This window comes from Clavelina lepadiformis, chromosome 2 (genome assembly GCF_947623445.1).
Source record: "Clavelina lepadiformis chromosome 2, kaClaLepa1.1, whole genome shotgun sequence".
Lineage (NCBI taxonomy): Eukaryota > Metazoa > Chordata > Ascidiacea > Aplousobranchia > Clavelinidae > Clavelina > Clavelina lepadiformis.
Window position 1 is genome coordinate 23,728,984 of NC_135241.1, and position 20,434 is coordinate 23,749,417.

The window sequence follows — 20,434 nt, forward strand, 5'->3', positions numbered from 1 at the left end:
ACAAAACACATCTATAATCTTTAATTTACAGTTGCATTAAGGTCTGCTGGATTGGGTTCGTAGGTGTGTTCACATTTTTCGCATTGGAATGATTTAAATCTGTTATTGATACGTATTATCGAGAAGTTTGTACAAGTACATCTAATAAAGGCTGTTGTACAACGTTCACAGTAGATCGGTTGATGGAAATTCGGAGTTGTTTTCCGTGAGCTCTTGTTTCTTCGGATTCTAATAAGCTGTCCGCATGAGCAAGGGATCAAGCGTGATAGGTTAGGTGGTATCGAGGAAGCATCGTGTGGAATTTGTTCGTCCATAAATCCTGGTTCTTCTTGTTGTTGTTGTTCATCCGATTCTCCGCTTATGTTTTTTCTCTTGTTTCCTCGGCTCTCGCTGTGTTCTCGCTCCGAGGATCCCTCATAGGAGTCGGGCTCCCGGCTATTTTCTTGTGGATTCTCTGTTGTGGGTCGACTCTTTTTTGCATCCTTGGCACTCTCTCGTTCTGTTCCTCGTCGCAGTTCTTTTGTTTCGGCAGCAGCATGGTCCACTGTGCTACTTTTGTTGGGGGGTGTTGCTGGTTTTTCATCGTCTGGATCTATAGCCCGCGTAGGTGTTTTCGGAAGTTCCTGTTTAGTCGTGTTGTCGGTACTTGGTTGTATCCTGTTGGGGCATTCTTTGAATTTGTGGCCCTGTTCAGTGCAGTAAGAACATGTTGAGATTTGCCCGTTGTAACTTACCGCACATCTCAGTTTTCCCAGGTATAGGTACGATGGGTGTTGGTGCCGCTCCATCGTCTTCTTGTTGACTTTGTATATCCTTCTTCGGTCTTTGATGCCATATTTGTCGACACCCAGTCGGGCTGGGGCTTGGATTTCGAATTCTTTGAGGATTTCGTCGAGGTCTTTCCACGTTTTAGGTCGACGTGCATTGCTCCTTTTTGCAATCATCGTACTCTTCCTTTCCGACAATTAAAGGCGAAATATTTGATAGACTGCCTACTGCCTAGGAAACGTGTCTGAGGCAAAACAAACATATGGCAAGTATATATGTAATGAACGTTTAATAACTGAAATGCGTACAAAAAATGGAAACAAATGCAGTTGAACGTAATTTTGTGGCATAACTGACTCAAGGACACGGGTTAAAACTAATTAGTTTAAGCTTCATCTTCGTTATCTGAACCTTCGCTTTCCGAGCCAAATTCAGTTAAAATGTGTTGAAGCTCAGATAAATTTATTGGTGATTCACTTTCATCATCTTCTTTCTCCATTGGGTCCAATTTTGCCATATTGGAAGTGCCTAGCTTCTCATTGAGCAGAGGTGTATTCGCTTGAAAAGGTACTGTGCCCTTAATGTCATTTATGAAAGAAAGAAGTTCGATCTCTGCTTGCAACTGATGGGTAACCACATATGGTTCCACAACCTCACAGCCTTCTACAAGATTAGACAGTATGTTTATTTGCTTTTGATAGAAGTTCATCACACTTGTCATATCTTCTTTTAAATGACACATTTCTTCTTTGCACCTTTCCCGAATGCAATGTTGTTCCTTGATTTTTTTTTCAATAAAACCAGGTACGTTTTTAACTGGCCCAGACCCGACAACCATTTCAAAAGTTATGCTTTTCATTTCATTTTGTGGAACATTCTGGTATTTATTATACATAGTAATCTGATGACGAATGTTGTTGTTAACCTTCCTGATGCTTCGCACTAGTCGTTGAACAATTGTTTGACCAGCTGAAAAATCATCATGTACAAACTTGAAAATAACAGAACAGTAGCTTTATCGATAATGTAACCCCATGCATAGTGCATGCACAAATTACCTGGGTATTTTTGAATCAAAGTAGATAAAAATTTTCTTTCGATATTTAATTTATAAATGTTCTCCAAAATTTCTGCTCTTTTTTTCTTCACAGCACTTGACAAATATTTAAGCATCATATCATCTTTTACATCCCAACGAATCAATATACCGTTTTCTACTTCAACTTTGGAAAGATGACTGTCAAGTCTACAAAACAATGCATACAATATGTAAAATAGAAGAACATGCAATACATCGATGAAGAAAGCATATATCATGTCCTGGCAAACAATACTCTTGGCAATTGAACTCCCATATACTGTATTTTCACCATCATTGTGTGGGTTTTAACTTTATCACAGTAAATTTGGTGGATACACTGTTGTTACTGTTTTATAAGCTTTTCTAAGGGTTTCTGATGTTGCAGCAGTGGGAAGTAACAATATTCGTTTATGTCTGGGGAATTATTGTAGTAACTCAATTTAACATTGATATGTCCTTCAGCTTACTTAGCAATTTGGTCAACTTTTCCAGAAAGTATTTCAGACGTTATTTCCTTGGTCAAATCTTCAACTTCTTCTCTACAAATTAACAAAATTATATAGTTTCCTATACAATTATACAAAATTCTATTCCTAAAGGATTCAGTACTTAAATTTGTATGTTCAACAGTTTCGCAATTTTCACTTTTGCAATACAACCCACAAACAGTAACTAGCGTGAATTTTATACACCACAAAATTGTATTGAAAAATGTATCATTCAGAAAACATTTAGTCAACTCACTTCAACCAATAGTATTCTTGAAGTTTAAGTGAGTATTCTTCTACCCAAGAAAAAGATGCCATTTCTGCAGAAGAATACGGCTCTGGTTGCAGAGCTATTGCTTTTAATTGATGTTGTGTTAATGTTCCTGTAAGGTTTATTGTATAATGTTATACTCTCATTTCTGAAAATAAATAACATGGAATATAATAATTCAAATATATGATACAAATACAAATATACAAAGACACATAATCATACATACCACCAGGGTAAGAAGCTGCCATAGCTTCTAATTCACTCTTGGCCAATTCCATTTTGCAGCTAGCTCTCTTCAGCTTGTTCATCAATGCACAACCTTTGAAACAGAGCTTAAAGCTTGTCATATTTGTTTTAGTTATTTAGTGCATGTTTGAAAGCTGAAGAAAAAGAAAACCTAAATCATGCAAGTTTACTTAATTGCGTGAAGATATCTTAAGTCAATCTGGACCAAATCACAAACAAGGCTTACCCAAATTTTTTTTGATTTTGCGCCCATAATGAATCAAGCCATCGGTAAGCAAATCAGTACGATGTTCCGGTTTCATCTCTTTTGAGATTTTGTTAAATCCACGAAGGTATGCCCATAATCGCTCCACAGTTTCACCATCCGTAAGTCCAAACCCGTCCAGGAACCTCGGGTTGAATTGTTTCTAAATTTTAAACAGAACAAAAAAACTGAGAGATAACTATCTCATTACACTTGAATACATCATTATATAAAGATTTTGTCATACAGACAACAAGTTTTTCAAAATTAGACCTTGATATTTTCGCTGAATTTCTTGTGCTCAGTGTAATAAAACTAAAAGACTTTGACCTAACAGTTGTACAATATATAGGTATAAAATATCATGTTTACCTGACAAGAGAAAATATGGCCATATGAATGAAAAACAGGTACTGCAAATGTTATTTTATTAAGAATTGCAAAGTTTTTTCGGACCTAAATAATAAAATCATATTGGAATTCAGAAAGAAAATCACAAAATCTTAATTATTATTTAAACATAAATGCAGTATTTTATGTAAGCAAAAATGATTAACTAACTTGCACATACAGCATCGTCTGCAGTATGCACTAACATTAAGAACACTAATGACATGCAATCAATGACCCAGGAGTAGATTGCTTACAAATAAAATATGTTTCAAAAAATGGGTTGTATACCTATAATTTAAACGTATATCAATGTTGCCATACTAACACAATATCATGTGTAAATTCTTAAAGGTATACCTGAAGATGACCTTTCAGTTTGCAAGCTATGTCATAGAAAACTCTTATTTTATTTTCGTTTCTTTCCAGAAGTTTTTCAATAGCTAAAACTGCATATGCTAGCCTGCAACAGAATCAGTTTTAAAAACATTGTTTACAATTACTAATACACAAATTCTACATATACCGTAGTAATACACCTTCCACAAAACAACTAAAGCAAGAATGTACACTTTACCTTTCACCATGTTTTAAGTCAAAAAACATTGTCGGAAACTCATGTTTACAACAAACACCAAATACACCTTTGATAGCCAGTTTACTGCTTTTAGATTTCGATCTAATGATGCTGCCTGCTTGAAAGTCATTGCAATTTTTGGACTAAAAATAATGATTCTAATTAATGCATAAGTATGCAGCATTTATTCTTATAAATACGCATTAAATTCCTTGAAATGTATAATAGGACCATAACAATATGATTGGAAATCAATTGTTGAAGTTATGTACTTGATTTAATATTTTTAATGCATTTTGGTACATACTGTTAAGAAATAACTTACAGCCGAGCCATATTTGTTTTCATCATAGGTGTCTACAAAGCTGTCGACTTCATTTTGGTTTAAAAAAAAAGATTGTTTGTGGTGAGGATCACAGCTTTTACTCCCAGACAAAATTCTTCTCACCAAACCAAAATTTGCATCTAAGCAATATGTCCGCATACCTTCAGGATTCTACCAACAAAACGCAGTTAAAGCCAAGCATTTACACTCGATCAAAGAGGCCTGGGAACTTTCAATCACACTTCTTAGCTTTACCCCTTCACATGCTGGACACAGGGTACCCGTATCTATATCATCAGAAGAGACCAAACCATGCAGATGTTGCAGCTTATAGACATGGTGTCTATATGCCTCAACCACTTCTTGTAGCAAAACTCTTGACAAAGACTTTACCTAAAACAAAAAAAAACAAGAAACATCCACAGGTTGTTTCGGATTTTCTTAGAAATACAAAACACTAAAAAGTGCTAACCCCTGCTGTATATCCAGGTACTCGCAAAAATCTATTTTCAAGAGCATGGCAAAATCCTTCAGTGGAAAGATGTTTTTCGAGACACAAGGCTCGAAAGTATTCCAATAGGTCAATGGATACTGCTAGTTTAGGCTTTTTGGGCGAACAGGTCCACAGATTTAATCTTAACAGAGTTTCAGGCTCACTCTCACAATAGCAAAATTGTACAGAAACCACATTTTCAAAACCTAAAATGCAAACTTTGCCAATGAACAAGAAAACAATGGATGAAAGAATGGCAGAGATGATTTATAATAAATGCAAAGGAATAAAAAAAATTATACCTTTGTAATCAACCACTGTAAGGTGTCGAGTGTAACTTGACTGACATTCATGACCATCAAATCTCTTCAAAAGTCGTACCGGAGTGACCATTTTGCAAAACATGTTACCCTGTAAAGTGTAAATAATACCATTAACAATGTGTTACAAGTAATATGTTGACTAAAATTGCAAGAGGGTGTTTGGATATTTTAACTAAGTGATATTGGTACATACACAAGAAATACAGGAATAGTTCTGTAAAAAAACTAAGTCTGTTTTAATCAACGATTTTAACAGGGGTAGAAGCTTACCGCTTAATTTTGTTTTCCTATGTGGTCAAATACCACAACAACACATTTTTTTGGTTTCGTGTAACATAGCTTCTACACTGAAATATTTAGGCTGTCTCAAAAAGCAATCATTTACAACCTTATCTTACTCCAACTGTCTTCTGTGATACATTGTGAGCAGAAGCAGCTAAACTTTAACGAAGAACTGCAAAACGTTTTCCCTAAATATATGCTTAACTTAAAATCTCCTTCACCACTTTAATTCTATAATTTCATCATGCCTGGATGCTTCACTTTGTTGCACAGAATTTTTTGTTCCAGATTTGTCTGAATAACTGCCTATCATTGATATAATTGATGACATTGAGCGATTTGAAACAACTTACAGCTAAAAAAAGAACAAGCACAAACATCATTCTCCAGCTACCAGTCTTGCTATTACTGATGTGGCAGAGACCTGGAGATGTTTGAGCATTTAAAAAAGTGTTATTAGTAAGTAGTAGTGGTATAATGGAAGGGCTCTGAAAAATGTGTTGGAGGGGAATCTTTTGAAGGCCATGAAATAAAATGTGTCATACATATGGCACCAGTATTGTCTTTTACTTTTTATACTTCAGATACATTTTTGACACATTTTGTATTTCTCAGCTGTGAAAATGTTTTCAACAATATTGTAAACAGAGATCTAAGTTCAACATTATTCGATACATTCCGGTAAAAATGTAGGAATAATTGCAAAGATACTTCGTTTACAGTATTAACCCAAACAGTTTTTACATTCTACTGCACAAAAAGCAACTATGACATTGTTGTCTAGACCAGTTTAAAGAAATGTAAGCTACTGTTTCTTTTCCTCTAATATTCTGCCAGTGACCACTTTTTCTTGTGGTAATTAATTAAAGGTATGATAAATTATTTTATGTAGACGAATGTATTTAACTTATTATATATATACATTTGAAATAATTATTGTTGATTATCAACAGACAAATTAATAAACATTTCTTAAGACTGCCTACAGCACTAAAATGTTTACAAACATTAATGGCCTTTTATATCCAGATAAATGAGTGGTCTTTTTGTGAATAACCTTTACAAAAATAAAGATATTTGTATATAATTATTATTTACCATCCATATGTCTGGCAAATGATACCAAACAAAAGAATGACAGTTATCCCAGCACTGACGACAGTAATATACATTTGGCCCACAATCTCCACAACGAATTATGTTGGCAACTTCTTCAAAGCATACACAGCAAGTACGTCGCTCAGGAGAATAGAGGGTTATGGACAACTTAAACAACCTTTCTTCAACTAATCGCCAATCTGAAGACAGCTTCTCTCTTCTGATTTTGTAATTTAAATTTTCTTCCAACTCTGTGATAACATGAAAATTAAAATGCAGTATTCAATATGACTGTTAAGTGATTATTTTCAGAAAAAATGTAGCATAAAAATGTGAAATATATTGTAAATCTCCTTATATTATTTCTTTCATTCACCTCCACAAGAACTGTTAACATTACTAGTGCTTGGTATTTCAGGATTTGTAGCAGTTAGATCACCTTCCACAGAACCTCTTGTAACTATGTGACTGTTTGCATTGGGTTTCAACGCTGGACCAAATGTTTTGCCAAAGAGGTAAACGGGTCGTTTTCTTTTTTTGGGTTCTTTTACCCAATATCGAAACTTAGCTTTTGTAATTCCCTATGCAATGGAAAAGATATATCAATATATTGATTACTCTAACCACTATTATTGCTGCCCCATGTAGAAAAAATAACAGGACTACCCTGATTTAGATTAACAAATTCTTGGTATTAACGCTTGAGATTGGTATGAAAAGAAACTAATTACTATCTTATTAGCTATCCCATTTAAACAGACGTTAGATAAAAAACGTAAAAAACATAGTAAAATATAGTAAACGTACTTACTCCTTTTATTTTTCCCATTTCTTGACACGTAGGTCAAGTTTCCATTTGCAGTAAACATACAGGCAAATTCTTGTGCTATAGATATTTTTGTCTAACAATAACAACAATAAATTCAATCCTACAAAGAGGGAGGGGTTATGTAAGAGTATGCAATATTCATTTCAAAGTTAGATCACTACTAACTCAGTTAGATTTTGTAGTGTAATTTGAATCAGCTGGGAAGCCTATATCTGAAAATAAAGCTAAAAGGAATACATTCAAATGTATATATAAAATATACTGCATATGATTGCACAAAAGTTGAGAATAACTGGTCTCAATAGCTGTCTCAGTTAAGAAAAAATTATGATCCTATGTCATGATTCATAATTTACAATACAGTGTTGCAGATTATAATTATTATTTAATGTAACTATATTAGCGACTTTTTCAAGTACTGTATGTATAAATTACCAAACTTACCGGTGATACGAATAAACAAGGCATTAACATGGAGGTACATACCATAGTGTAGTCTATTGTTTATGATACCTGCATACCATGGCAGCGACTTGCTTGCCCAGACAATTTGATATGATATATGCCACAAACATAAGGTATACATATCTCAGCAATATATTTAATACTTGAAAGTTCTTATCAGTGAGATGTGAGTCATCCACATCTTTTTGGGTCTGTTTAGCCAGTGGCAGTAGCCTACAATATATACTCATAAACAAGAAAACGTTTTCGTGCAAATAATTTTTGTTCATAAAAGGATTGCATAGGTTAGTAATAGCCCATTGGTTAAGATCTGCTCATGTAGACCAACAATATATAATAAAAATTGAGTAAAATTCTATCTGCTTATGAAGTAAGTAACATGGAATTCTAACATTTTAAATTAAATTTAAGCAATTTAAAGTAAGTTAAGTCTTGCACCACACTTTCTACTACGGTAACCAGCAAATATTTACAAGGTTCATTTCATTACAATTGGGTACACAGGGCCTGGAGAATGAACTATGCAAGACTCACAGGAGCTCAACCTGCTGACCCATGATGCTTAATCTAGCCCTTGAAATCCTGTAACGGTAACAAAAGTCTGTATGATGTGTGGAAGACCTTGATTTTCAAACAGTCAGTACTTATAAATTAGCTCCTGCACAAAATGCCAGCTCAAAGATGTAGCAGTTAAAGCACCTGGCTCAGCTTGCTACCGCTCGTAGTTAGCTATTTCAAATTCACTATACAGTTTCAAATTCGAGAAATACAATATAAAAAATTCAAATAAAAAAGTTGAAACTTAGACAAAAACAAGTTCAGTTACTAAACTCTAGTCACGCTGCGCAAAGATAAAGGTTGTGATTCTGTAACGAAAAAGTTGATTATTCTGTCTAACGCTGTAACCGTTAAGTTGAAAAATTCCAATGCATGCAATCAATGTTATATTCACAACTACCCAACTGTGAACCGTAAATACTGAGAAGCAAACCTTCCACGTGACAGACTAGCCAAACTGCCATTTTTCATATTTGTATTTTCTTACTTCGGCTACTGGCACCTAGTGAAATAAGTGTCTATTTCAAGACCCAAGTAGACTGGCAAAATACAAATAGCGTAAGCTGCAACCGACTAGGCATGTACAGTTGTAGTTTTTTTCTGAATTTAGAATCTGACCACACTGAAATCATTGCACCTTTCAACGAGATCTTAGAAGTGCAAGATGGCTGAAACTAGAATGACTAGGTGGAGGATGAGTAGGGGTGGGGTGGGGTACACTTTGCAATTTGGTTGGCAAAATCTAGAAACTGTAGCCTGTGTTTGCAAGAGGTAGTGTTTACATGTGAAATATTCGGGTGCAGCAAGCATAGTCTTTAAAAACCTTGATTGTGTAGTTGCCACGCATTCCACAATGGGTATAACTGGCAGTCGGTGAGATAGATGTCACCCAAATTGCAAAGTTAGGCACGAAAGCACCCAATATTGTTTTTCATAAACGTTAATGTCGCATATTGGGCTTGACAGCTTTCGGTGAATTTTCATACTTAATGATGTGGAAAAAAACTCCAAACTCAATTACTCAGCAGTTCGGGATGCTTACCACCACTAGCTGACAATCATTTACAAACATATTTAATATTCTACTGAAGTGTGTTTCAAAGTTAGTTATAGGGCATATAGGCCTTCTTGCAAACATTTTAGTGTGTCGGTGCAGTACTGGAATACTGGTAGCCTGCACTATACGGCCTACACTATATACCTATATAATCTGTAGGCATAAGTCATTTCATTACAAAGGACATTATGTAGGCTATAGGCCAATACAGGGTCCTGTATTTCAACTACCGCCAATTGTTTTAGGCCTATGTAGGCCAAGCACCCTAGCTTATATGCGGGATGACACTATTTATTACACTGTAGATGCAATGAAGTCACTGTAAATTCACGTATGCTGTCTGTTTTCTACACAGCTACCAGCAATGTGACGTGCCCAAATGGATTACTCATTCCAACACGATTAGCCTTCCAACAATTATTTTAAGAGATGGAAATATTCTTTTTAGCCCATACGAATGGGTAATCCGTGCGTTCTTTTTTCCCTTTCCTATGAGCTAATCCTTGACGAATGGGGTGCTGAAATTCATCAGAAAAATACCTATTGCTATCAGCTGTATCGAGTGCACGTCACAAGATGTCGCCACAGCGTGAAAAAAGCAACAATGGTTCCATTATTGCAACATAACTACACAACACAAACGAGTGCTTTATGACGTAAGAATTATTACAATAATAAAGAGTATTTTAAGTTTTAAAAATATCTTTGGTGTCCAAGAAACAGAGGTCCAGATAGACTGATAATTTAAAAAAATATTAGGTCCAAGTGAAAAGAAAAGAGGTGATTAACTTACAGAAAATCTTGCCATCATTAGGCTGGGTAGACATTTTATTCGAAATGTGCGGTCATGGTTATATTAAGCGCACAACTTGTCTGGACTTGCCCTCCAAAGGGAGTTTCCCCATAGCGTAAATGCAACTTGAAGCTTTTGTTGAAGAGAATTTGTTCTGCCTGCTGTGCATCATACTTCAAGTCAAAAGCGGTACTGTCTGACACGAGGAGGTAAGTTTTAAGTCTTTACAGGAAGTATTTCTCAGACCTCAGTTCCGTATCTTACGTCACACTAGCCCAGCCAAACTCACAGTACTATTATTATTACTCACAGCTATTGCTAACCAAGCATAGAGTAGGCTACGATAAGATATACTGATATCTTAAAAGCAAAACAGGTCTTGTATTAGGCGCGGTATGTATTTATTATTGCATTTATCGAATTATTCGCTCTTAAATTAGGTTACCTGCGATGCATTTACGAGGAATTGGAAACGTAAACAGTGTCAAATCACAAAGATTTTTTTGCGAAAGCGTTCTCGAAGTGTAACAACGTTTAATTAGCTTTAATGTAACATGCGATAACTTTGCTCTTTAGAAGCTATCTGCTAGTTGCTACTGTTCAGAGGAAGCTGCAGTTTATCACAAACCTGTTACGGCTTGTGAAAATAAAATTACCATGAAAGCTAGTGGGCGCTGTAGAGTAAAATATAACCTCAATCGGAGTCGGAATTTATGTAAGAGTTGGCTGAAATACAGCTACATTAAACTTGCGATAGAGATAAAACTACATTAATCGTGATGCCAAATGTGTATTTTAGATGTATATGTGTCGTGATGTAAATGTATATACTGTATGTCGCCATATGTAGTTGCGCCACAGGATAACGATACAAACAGGATACATTTAATTGATAATTAGACTACTATGTTATACTTAAAACAGAATATGGGCAAAACAGAACCACTATAATAAAAAGCGAACGAATCTGGATTACTCCAGAAAATGATAATCCGCAAATGATTAATATTATGAGACTTTTTTAGTCTAATAATATGGAGTTCCATGTCTTTTGTCTGTTGCAGCAAATACTTACGCAGTATAGTCGGTTTGGTTCTTGGCATCCAGTTTTGACCAATTATATTCGCTTATAAAATTTAACATCTTTAAATGTCTTATGCTTGATCAAGTAGGTCATTCTGCTTTTGACGAAAAAGTTTTCATTTAGGTTTGGTAAAGTATGACGTTTTGAAATGATAACATAGGCTACGCTACAGTCACTGCTATGATGTTAACAACTGATACAGGAACAGTAATGAAGTAATGAAGTTATTGTAGTTTTAGGTCGATTCTGTGGCTAAAAAGTGTTTTCATGGTAAGTTGTCACAACAAAATCTCTATTTGTCAGCAGCTTTCGAAGCTTAACTATAATTTTGCACAACCTGTAACCGCAAACACTACCGGTTATTACATGCAGGTATTGCATTAGCAACCTGTTGATAATTAACCTTGATAGCGGCAGGTGACACCGAGCACAAATATTGTCGCAAATTTTATGCCATACAAATGGACTTTAACCAGCTTTTAAAGTAAACTTTAAATTGTAAAAATTCGTTGTTGACTCGCGCTACCTGTCGTTTAGTTGCCCAGTTTCCCTAATCACCTATATCCAACGATCAAGTTTTGAAAGAACGTTCCCAGAAAATTATTAACATCGCTTTCAGGGAAAAAACCCTTTCGCGACGTAAAATACAAAAAATACATTTCTTTGTGAATTGTTTTCTGTTCCCTCGCCAGAATATTTTTACATTTAATTCGATGCGCAACTAGGCAGGTAGCAGAGAACAGTTCAACTTTGCCAGCATCAATCAATGGATATCATTTACGTCAATCTGGTTAGGATTCGTTGAACTCTTCACACCAGAAATAAAACGATTCGGGGGTTTATTACCAAAGGGCTGATTCCTAGATTTAGTGTTGTATTTGGTAATGGATGTTCCTATAAAAACAGAGTTACAGTGTGAGTACCAGCTCGCGGTTTATACGCTACCATTTAAATATCTATTTAACGAACGCGTGTTCAAACCAAACTAACGAAAGGCTACTGTTATTTATGTTGTAGTCTGATTGGGTTATCACTTATACGTTCCCTTTCCCTATAACAATGAGTGCTTAAGTTTCATTGCGTCATAAAAAGTAGGCTAAGTTAGAACGCTGTCACTTTCGTTTTGTAACCAACATAGAATATACCAGCACAACTCAGAATCGAATCTCAACTAGTATCATTCATTGATAGGAATCATTCAAATGTCCACGCGTCTATAGCAGTATAATGTATCTTATATGGAGCGCAAAATATGTCACTCGCAACAGCGGCCGAAATCAACAGCAGAATCGCGGTTTGGAACAGCTGCTGTCGACTCCCCCCAGTATATATGGGAGTAGCCGCAGCCTTGCTGTTAACATGTCGTCGCAATCTTGGCTACAGGATGTATCTTGATGTGACAGAAGGCAGCAGTCAAATCGAATGAGGACCGATTTTTGGTCAACGCTCAAAGTTCGATACGAGGTTAAAGGTCACAGCTTATTACAGCTGAACTGTCTTGCTGAGCTTTCAATAATTTAGTAATTCTGATCACGTGTTTATGAGTCATCACTAACATAAGCACTAAAAGTTACCGATTTTGCTTCCATGTGGCTGTTTCCTGTGTTGGCGAAGCGTAAAAAATTCCAGTGACTCTTAAAAGTGATTTCAGTTTAAACATTTCATCTTTTGTATTTCAGGCGTCATAAGGTTAGTTGAGGTGTTGGCGTAGACGCCATTGCGACCAGTTCTCAGAAGTGCGCTTAATGTAGTAGAGTAATCATGGTTAAAAAGATCATGCTCAACTTTCCACTGACAGTGAGCAGAGTTAATGAAACGAGAATTAGCTGCGCATTTGGGTGAACATTTTGAAATCGCAAACGAGCCGAGGCAAACTCAGCAACTACATTCCAGTTGGTAAATAAAAAACATTTATTTGCTTGTCGTTTAACGACAGAGCAAGCGTGCGTATACTTGCCCGTGGATATCAATTCTTGGATCAACAACCATTCTAGCTTGGTCTGGACTCGCTACAAGCCGTTGGTCACGTGACTGGTGCGCCTGTTCCATGGTCTGAAATCTCAACGGAACGAACCCACGTTGATTTCATACCAACGCTAACTGCAATAACACCATAGTTGCCCTCCAAATGCGCTTTTGAGATTATACCAGCTTTACGCCATTACGGCTTTCGTGGCACTCAACATCGAATGTACTATTTAGTTCATCAACACTGTGTTTAATGTTCTGTGTATTCGTTCGGCAAATTGCATAAGCGCGTGTTTTAGCCTCAACAAGCAAATGTATTCTCGAGAAGCCGTTTTTTCAATCGAATTTCCAACTCCCACGTGAGTCGTCATATCCAGAATGGCCCAACGCCTCCGGTTAAAAGACCGCAGAAAAAACAAACCGGTTTAAGAGAAAACGTTTTTAAAAGGGGCGTTTCCGCCTTTTGACGTTAGGAAGAGATTTCTACATTAACAAAAATTTGGGCGTTGTTAAAAAGGCCTTTGTTGTGGTTACCGGAAACCGAAAGGACTTTTACACACTTTATTATCATAAGAAAATTATATACAGGGTAAGTGGTGTGCAGTAGCCCAATGCGAAAGACTTCTCCACGCAGTGCATTGAGATAAACAGCCACATGAAATATTGATTACGTTAACATTGAAGAAACAGTTGTAGGTTATGCTTTCCTGTAACCGAGCGCTCACGCTTATAAAGTAAGTTTTTACTACTGATCACTACAGAACCGCAGCATTTCAATAAAAATGACAAAATTTCGCCAGATATTCGCATTTTTTAACCTGGAGAAATTAAAAGGGAAAATCTATCGGTTGTTCTCTAAAACAGAAGGCCAGATGGCTGCGTTTTTGTTGAAGGTGTCATTGTCAAACCGTTGCCTGTTTCTACAGCATTCCCGGCTTTAATGACGATCAAATTAACATCTTTTGTCAGATGCGAGCCCACATGGCTCGTCAGTGGTAATCAGCCACCGGCGCTGGCTTAGAACATTTGTTGGTGATACAGTGAATGAATGCGCTATTAGAATTGAAAGGATACGGGCGGATTGGCCTAGGCACGCAGTTAAAGGAGACGAACACAAACCGAGATAACTATTTCCAACATCTTGTAATCCCACGCATTGACACAATGGGTCCGTTTCCGCTTGCTTGGGAAACTTGGGATCGAATTAACTCTTTTTCACTTACTTTTGTGCTTGAATACACAGATAAAATCAGCTGTTTATACTCTGGTTGCATTATCTTTATTACACTGTAAACATATTTGCTATTATGTTGTCATTTGTCAACATTTAACCATAGAAACTCTCTGTTTATTCTTTTACTGATAATGCGTGCGCAATATAAATGATTGGTCGTCATAATTTCGCTATAAAGTGCTTTACAAGACCACATGGCACACTACGTCTCATTTGCGCTCAACAGCTGTTACCGTTGTCCGTTGCCTTCAGATTCTGCTAAAGATAGCAGGCACGACATCGAAACATCTTTTCCTGACGCACCCAATAACTCGTATCCAAGTTACCTTTATTTGCAAAATAGTACCCCACATTGTAATTCCGGTTTCGGGGTCTTTGCATTTTTGATGATTTTATTTTTAAAGTTTTCGATCTAGAGATAATTGCATCGAAAACAGCCGGTAGGGGCTGCTAGTCGGGTCAAATCTATTTTCGTCCACGACCGATACCTGCTGCGTCATGCTACGTCAATATTTTTAGAGCGAAGGTGCTTTACGTTATGAGTTCAAGCACGGTTTGAACTTAAATGCTATTGTCGTATGCTATCTTTGCATTGGCTTGTTACCGGTGATACCGGGCTGTGTTCGGTCTCTTTTTTTTAATGTACTGCCGGTGTTTCAGTTTAACGGATAAAGCAAATACCTTTATAAATTGTCATAACGGCAGAAGGCTGTGAAATGGCATGTCCGCATAGTTTACATTCTCTTTCAGCGATCGCTTTTTTCACCTTGCCCAACCGTTTTCAACCGACAGTGTAGCCGGCCTATACTTGCCCTTTTTGATTCCCGGACAAAGAAACAAAGCAAATAAATCGACGCCCAGTTCACCGACAATAGAAGTCGGTTACTGGCTGCCAACATATCGGGAAGACCGGACCAAATATAAGGTCGCTCGGCAACTGAACCTTCACTTCATCGCAGTAACTGCTCAGATACGTCGGACTTAGCTAAACTACTAAATACTACGTTGGATGCATTAAGCGGAACGTTATTAGTTGGCACGCCTCGATTTAAACCAACATGTAACAGTAACAAAGCGAGCGAGTAGTAAAAGAAATGAGTTTAATTTCCAGCAGATGCTGTTGGTAAAATCGACTGGAAAGTTTTTCGATGCGCGGCAAAAATTAGGCTGTGAGCGTAAGAAGCGTAAGATGTCAAAAGGGTAAAAGTTCACCGCAAACGTAAATGAGGGAGATTCCATTGCTGCAGGAAGATGGAGTTTGTCTTTTTTCGGGCAAAGTTTTGCGACTAGGTCAAGGCAAATGAAATTTTTAAAAAACGCGTGGAAATTTTCTTTCTTTTAATACTACTATTACACAGGTCGTCATTGTTTTGGGTGACGTCAGGCGTTTCACGTTTCGCCTCTTGTTACGTCATATGTTATTACGTGATATACGTGACAAGACAAAGGCAATTGGAGAAAGCCCGTTATTACAGTTCGTGTTTGACGACCAACAACTGATTTTAATAATTTAGTTATACGATTAACAATTAGACCGAAACTAGACTTACTACAGTATAATGACAGTGATGCGCTGTAAATTTCCGATAGCCAAAACAAACCAATCACAAATTAAACTGATTCGTGTGTTGGAAGTATTATGACGTACCAAAATTAGGTATGTCGTTATAATACAACCACGTGATAGGCAGCTGATATGAGTCAGCTGACCGGCGTGTTGCAACTACAACGGACCAGCCGGGACGAGTCAAAACTGTTATGTGACAACTTCGGGTTAAGTAAACGTTTCGTCGGCACAAAGATTACGTTTTATTTTTAACTGAGGTCGTTTACATAACTTTTTATGGGTGAAAATAGTTGTGTTAAGTTGCACCATTTTGACTCACTCGCTCTATGTGGTACACAAGTTTTTGCCATAATTAACGTGTCCTTATTTGTGGGTATATTGACGATTTTGTTTGTTGTACCTTCTCTGATAAGCTCTATTTGGCCAGATATGACTCATATATCTTACTGAGAAACCAGAACTTCACTTGGTACTGGCTAAACGGCGAGGATCACTTATTTGATGTTGCAAAGTTAAATCAATCTTTTTTGAATGAAATAGTTTTTTAATAGTAAACTCCGAAGGATATGAACTTTCACAATCTTGATGATACAAAGAAACAGCGATTTTAAAAGCGTTCTCCTGTGACCGTTAAAACATTAAAGTTTTTCTTGCTTGGACTTGTTCGCTTAATTAATATCGTCCGTTTCATCCGTCTTTGCTAAGATTAATGGCGACTTGCCGATATTAAACTTTTTGTTAATCTCTCTTTCTATAATGACGTCATAACGGCTTTTCAGTCGTTATTTTTTCGGCAAGCTTATAAAAGGCTCGAATCGCGTTTCGGTCAACGCATTCTCTCCTTATTTGCCAGAGGTGTGGCGCCGTGGAGTGAAGTTGGTGTTTAGCCGTCCGCTAAAGGGCTATGCTGCAAAACTGACTTAGATAGCCGAGGGTATTTAAAAACGAAAGTTGCGTAACCCCGTATTTCAAACGCGAACTTTGATATCGTGTTAGCCAGGATTTTCGATCGGCAGTCGGCAGGCACAGCGTTCTGACAGTTTATAGCATCCCGCATTTAAGGAAGCTGTTTGCATATTAATGGCGTTATCCCATGCAACGCTTGCCACAGCAGGTATGACAGCTTAGTTAACACTTAACATTTTTAACCGACGTTTAAACCATATCCGTATGGTAGATTTTATAGTCGGCGTTTGTGTTTTAACAGTATTTATGACTAACCAACCCCAGTGCTAATTAATTTACATTTCTCTGCACTTTGATCAATAATCGGTAACCCCGGAAAACGGCAGGAATTGGATCTCGTGGTTATTATGACGTTGCAGCATAGATCTAGATATAAAGATGATGATCCACGACTGGTTGTCAGCGTTTTAGAATAAACGTATTTCCGCAAATAGCTCGCGTAGGCAAAGCGATGTAGGTTTAAATTATGTTAAATGATAAGCGGTTGAATTGTTAGCGCCGTTAATCGTTGTTGTTACTGTCTTATGATTCTGCTAATACGAGGCGATATGTAGGCATACAGTCTTACTGTGAGCGCATGACCACGCATATTTGAGCCGGCATAACATGCAAATTACGTGTTCGCCGAACTTGAAGTCTCCACTGAGATAAAGATCGAGCGATGCCATACGAGCATGCATGTGATTCTGAGGCAGTGTAGTTAGCTAGTTGTCTTATTGGTGCCTTTTATGTTGGACCTTTCAGGCGACAACTGCTTGGTGCACTACCACGGAAATCACTTGAACTTTCTTCTTCAGTCTTGATGTCGTCAACTAATTGAGAACTATTAAGGCAAGTTAGGACTGGAAACCAGCAGGTGTTGAAGTATCCCATCACAGTTGGTCAACCAACGTTAGTTTTGCACGTCAGTTTAATAAGAGCTCTCCATAGCGCAAGTGTTGCTTAAAATGACTTAATGACAGGTCACGGGTTTCTCGTCTCCACGGTGACTAGAAATTAAACCACTTTAGGTTGTTGTTAAACCCGGTATAAGGCAAAGTCAATGTGCCTCTGCCCACAGACTGTGGAAATTGGGCCTAGTTACGTTACATGACGTCATAAATTACCGATTCGCAAATCAGCCTAAATATTTACTTGCTACAGGTCCACTGTTGACATAACGTCTGTCATGGGAACGCGGAGGCTTGAGGACGAGGTATAGAGTTACTATTTTATATTCCTTTACAATAAGCAACTTGTTACAACGTATTCAGCTGTTAACTGACTTTGCGTTTTCATTTCCCAGCGAGTTTAGGCACGCCAAGCTGATCAATTCCAAATTTGTAATCCCTTGCAGGGCTCGGTACCTTTTCGGTAAACATGGCCGTTTATGTGGAACAAATATTGTTTTATGGCGGAATGCGCGAATTGGGTGCTCTACCGCAGCTGGTAAAGATTAATTTATTACGTTGCTGAATTTCCGTCGTAAAATATTTCTGCTTGTGAACGAAAAATCACAAATTGTATGATGTTTCCAGGTCAAAACATTCCGCACTTAGGAGCATTTACACTAAATAGCTATAAATAGCTATAAATAGCTATAAATAGCTTTACAGATTATGACGTAATAATAAGATTCTGGTCAACAGAATCAACTTTTTTCTGTCATACTTCGGGTTATACAATAAGCGCCGACAACCGTTACAGAGCACAATGAAACGCGGCGAAAAGGTTCCCTAACGATATAGCGGGCGAGCTGGGGCCCGACCGGGACATGCCCTGCCCAATCCAGGCGTATGTTTTGTAGATTCGTGTCCTGGCCCTATCCCCTTACCTATTGGTAGTGGGCTACGACATGTCGACAAAAGCTGGTCCCGTGAGAACACAGACCTTTTGTCACCCCAATGAATCAGAGACGATTCCAAACGAATAGTAGCCATTGTTGGGCTTACTACGGCTCGGTCCTGGGCTGCGCCGGTCTGGTTACGACTTGCCTCATGGTGGTTCCCTTGTTTGTCATGTCGCTAGGCACCCCCACGATTCTTTGATTGCGACTTAAGAATTAGATTGACTGTTAGTGATCGCGTAATTTCGATTTCGTCCGTGTTTTGGTTGTGTAGTTGCTAGGTTACTACGGAGGGGATAAAAACCACGTGTTTCTACGTTTCGATATTATTTAGTGGATGATGGTCGCAGTTAGATTTCAGTTTAACGATTAATTAAGAGCTTGTTGGCCGTAGAAGCCGTGCAGATATAGCAGGTTGAAGCTTCAGTACTTATGGCGTCGTATCGCCTATTACCGAGTCGTAGCGCTATCTTTTTATCATAGCGTGTCAGCATGCATTGTATGAAACGGTTTAAATGTTACGTGCGACCGACTTGCACAATAAACGGAACCTGGCTACCTACGCCCGTTTCGTGCTCATTCTATTTTGTATTATTCGACCGACTATCTGCCACGTTTCTCTGTAGCCATAGTTATTCATGTAATATGATTGACGCCTGAAATGGTTGAACAATGCAAAGGGCTTTAACAGTTTGCTGTTCGTTGAATATGTCCGTATTGATGTTGTTTTAACAAATGTCGTTAGTTTGTAGACGAATCGTTGGTTTAAACTTTAAACCCTTGTTTGAGCGGGCTTAAAAGGTAATCCAGAAGCAAACACTTCAGATCTAAATAGAGATCGTTTCAGTTTCACCGTGGATTATCGTAGATATTGAAACAGTATCAGGAGAATATGCTAATCATGCATAAAACAACTTACCACTTAATTAGATGCCGCGTCTTGGTATGGCAGTGAGCTATCGTAGCAGGCTGTTTGTTACGTCATTAAGGGCGTTGTCTATGTAACAGCCGTTACCTCACTACCCCGCTGCACGCGTGCAAAGTCATCAAATGCAGGTTTAGCGAAAATATTTCGTCAAGTAAGCGTTTATGTCGGTGCGGTGACGAAATCGTCAATGAAAGGAAATTTTTCAGCATTCAGCTGTTTTCTTGAGCAGAGTTTGGAGTTTTACGAGAATTTGTGTGTCATAATTTAAAATCTTTAATTGTTGCCGTAACTAATTAGGTTAGTTTAGTGCTGTTTATTAACCTGTTGAAGTATGTTGCTTTTAAAATGGCAGTGAGCGTTATGTAGCAGGCTGTTTGTTACGTAACAGCTGCTACCTCAAGGCCATGTTTAAGGCAAAACCGTCGACGAACAGTTACTGAGACGATCGCAAGAGAGCAAACTCATAACATTTATAGTCACTGCGTGTGGATTTTGTAAAGCTGCGTAGCGTATCTACGTTACACATAAAATAATAAATAATGTCCGCCAGTTGGACTAATTGAACGTCCGT

At 37.6% G+C, this 20,434-nt stretch overlaps 1 protein-coding gene across 1 annotated transcript; it reads right to left on the reverse strand.

Moving 5' to 3' along the window:
* Positions 1-1,040: 1,040 nt before the first annotated feature.
* LOC143445890 (uncharacterized) lies at positions 1,041-9,472 on the reverse strand. The gene is made up of 16 exons (XM_076945274.1): positions 7,401-9,472; positions 6,966-7,170; positions 6,590-6,840; positions 5,189-5,297; positions 4,866-5,092; positions 4,649-4,786; positions 4,394-4,564; positions 4,069-4,211; positions 3,852-3,954; positions 3,474-3,557; positions 3,084-3,264; positions 2,838-2,930; positions 2,594-2,720; positions 2,317-2,388; positions 1,827-2,014; positions 1,041-1,737 (listed from the first exon to the last, which is right to left on the reverse strand). Exons 1-16 carry the CDS (start codon positions 7,416-7,418, stop codon positions 1,154-1,156), a joined length of 2,694 nt encoding a protein of 897 aa, XP_076801389.1. The 5' UTR covers positions 7,419-9,472; the 3' UTR covers positions 1,041-1,153.
* Positions 9,473-20,434: the final 10,962 nt, after the last annotated feature.

Excerpts from the sequence above, each read along its gene's own strand:
- LOC143445890 (XM_076945274.1), bottom strand. Across the intron at positions 4,565-4,648 it reads TGTGTCCAGCATGTGAAGGG|AATCCTGAAGGTATGCGGAC; the intron begins GTAAAGCTAAGA and ends TTTTGTTGGTAG. Across the intron at positions 2,721-2,837 it reads GGCAGCTTCTTACCCTGGTG|GAACATTAACACAACATCAA; the intron begins GTATGTATGATT and ends TAAACCTTACAG.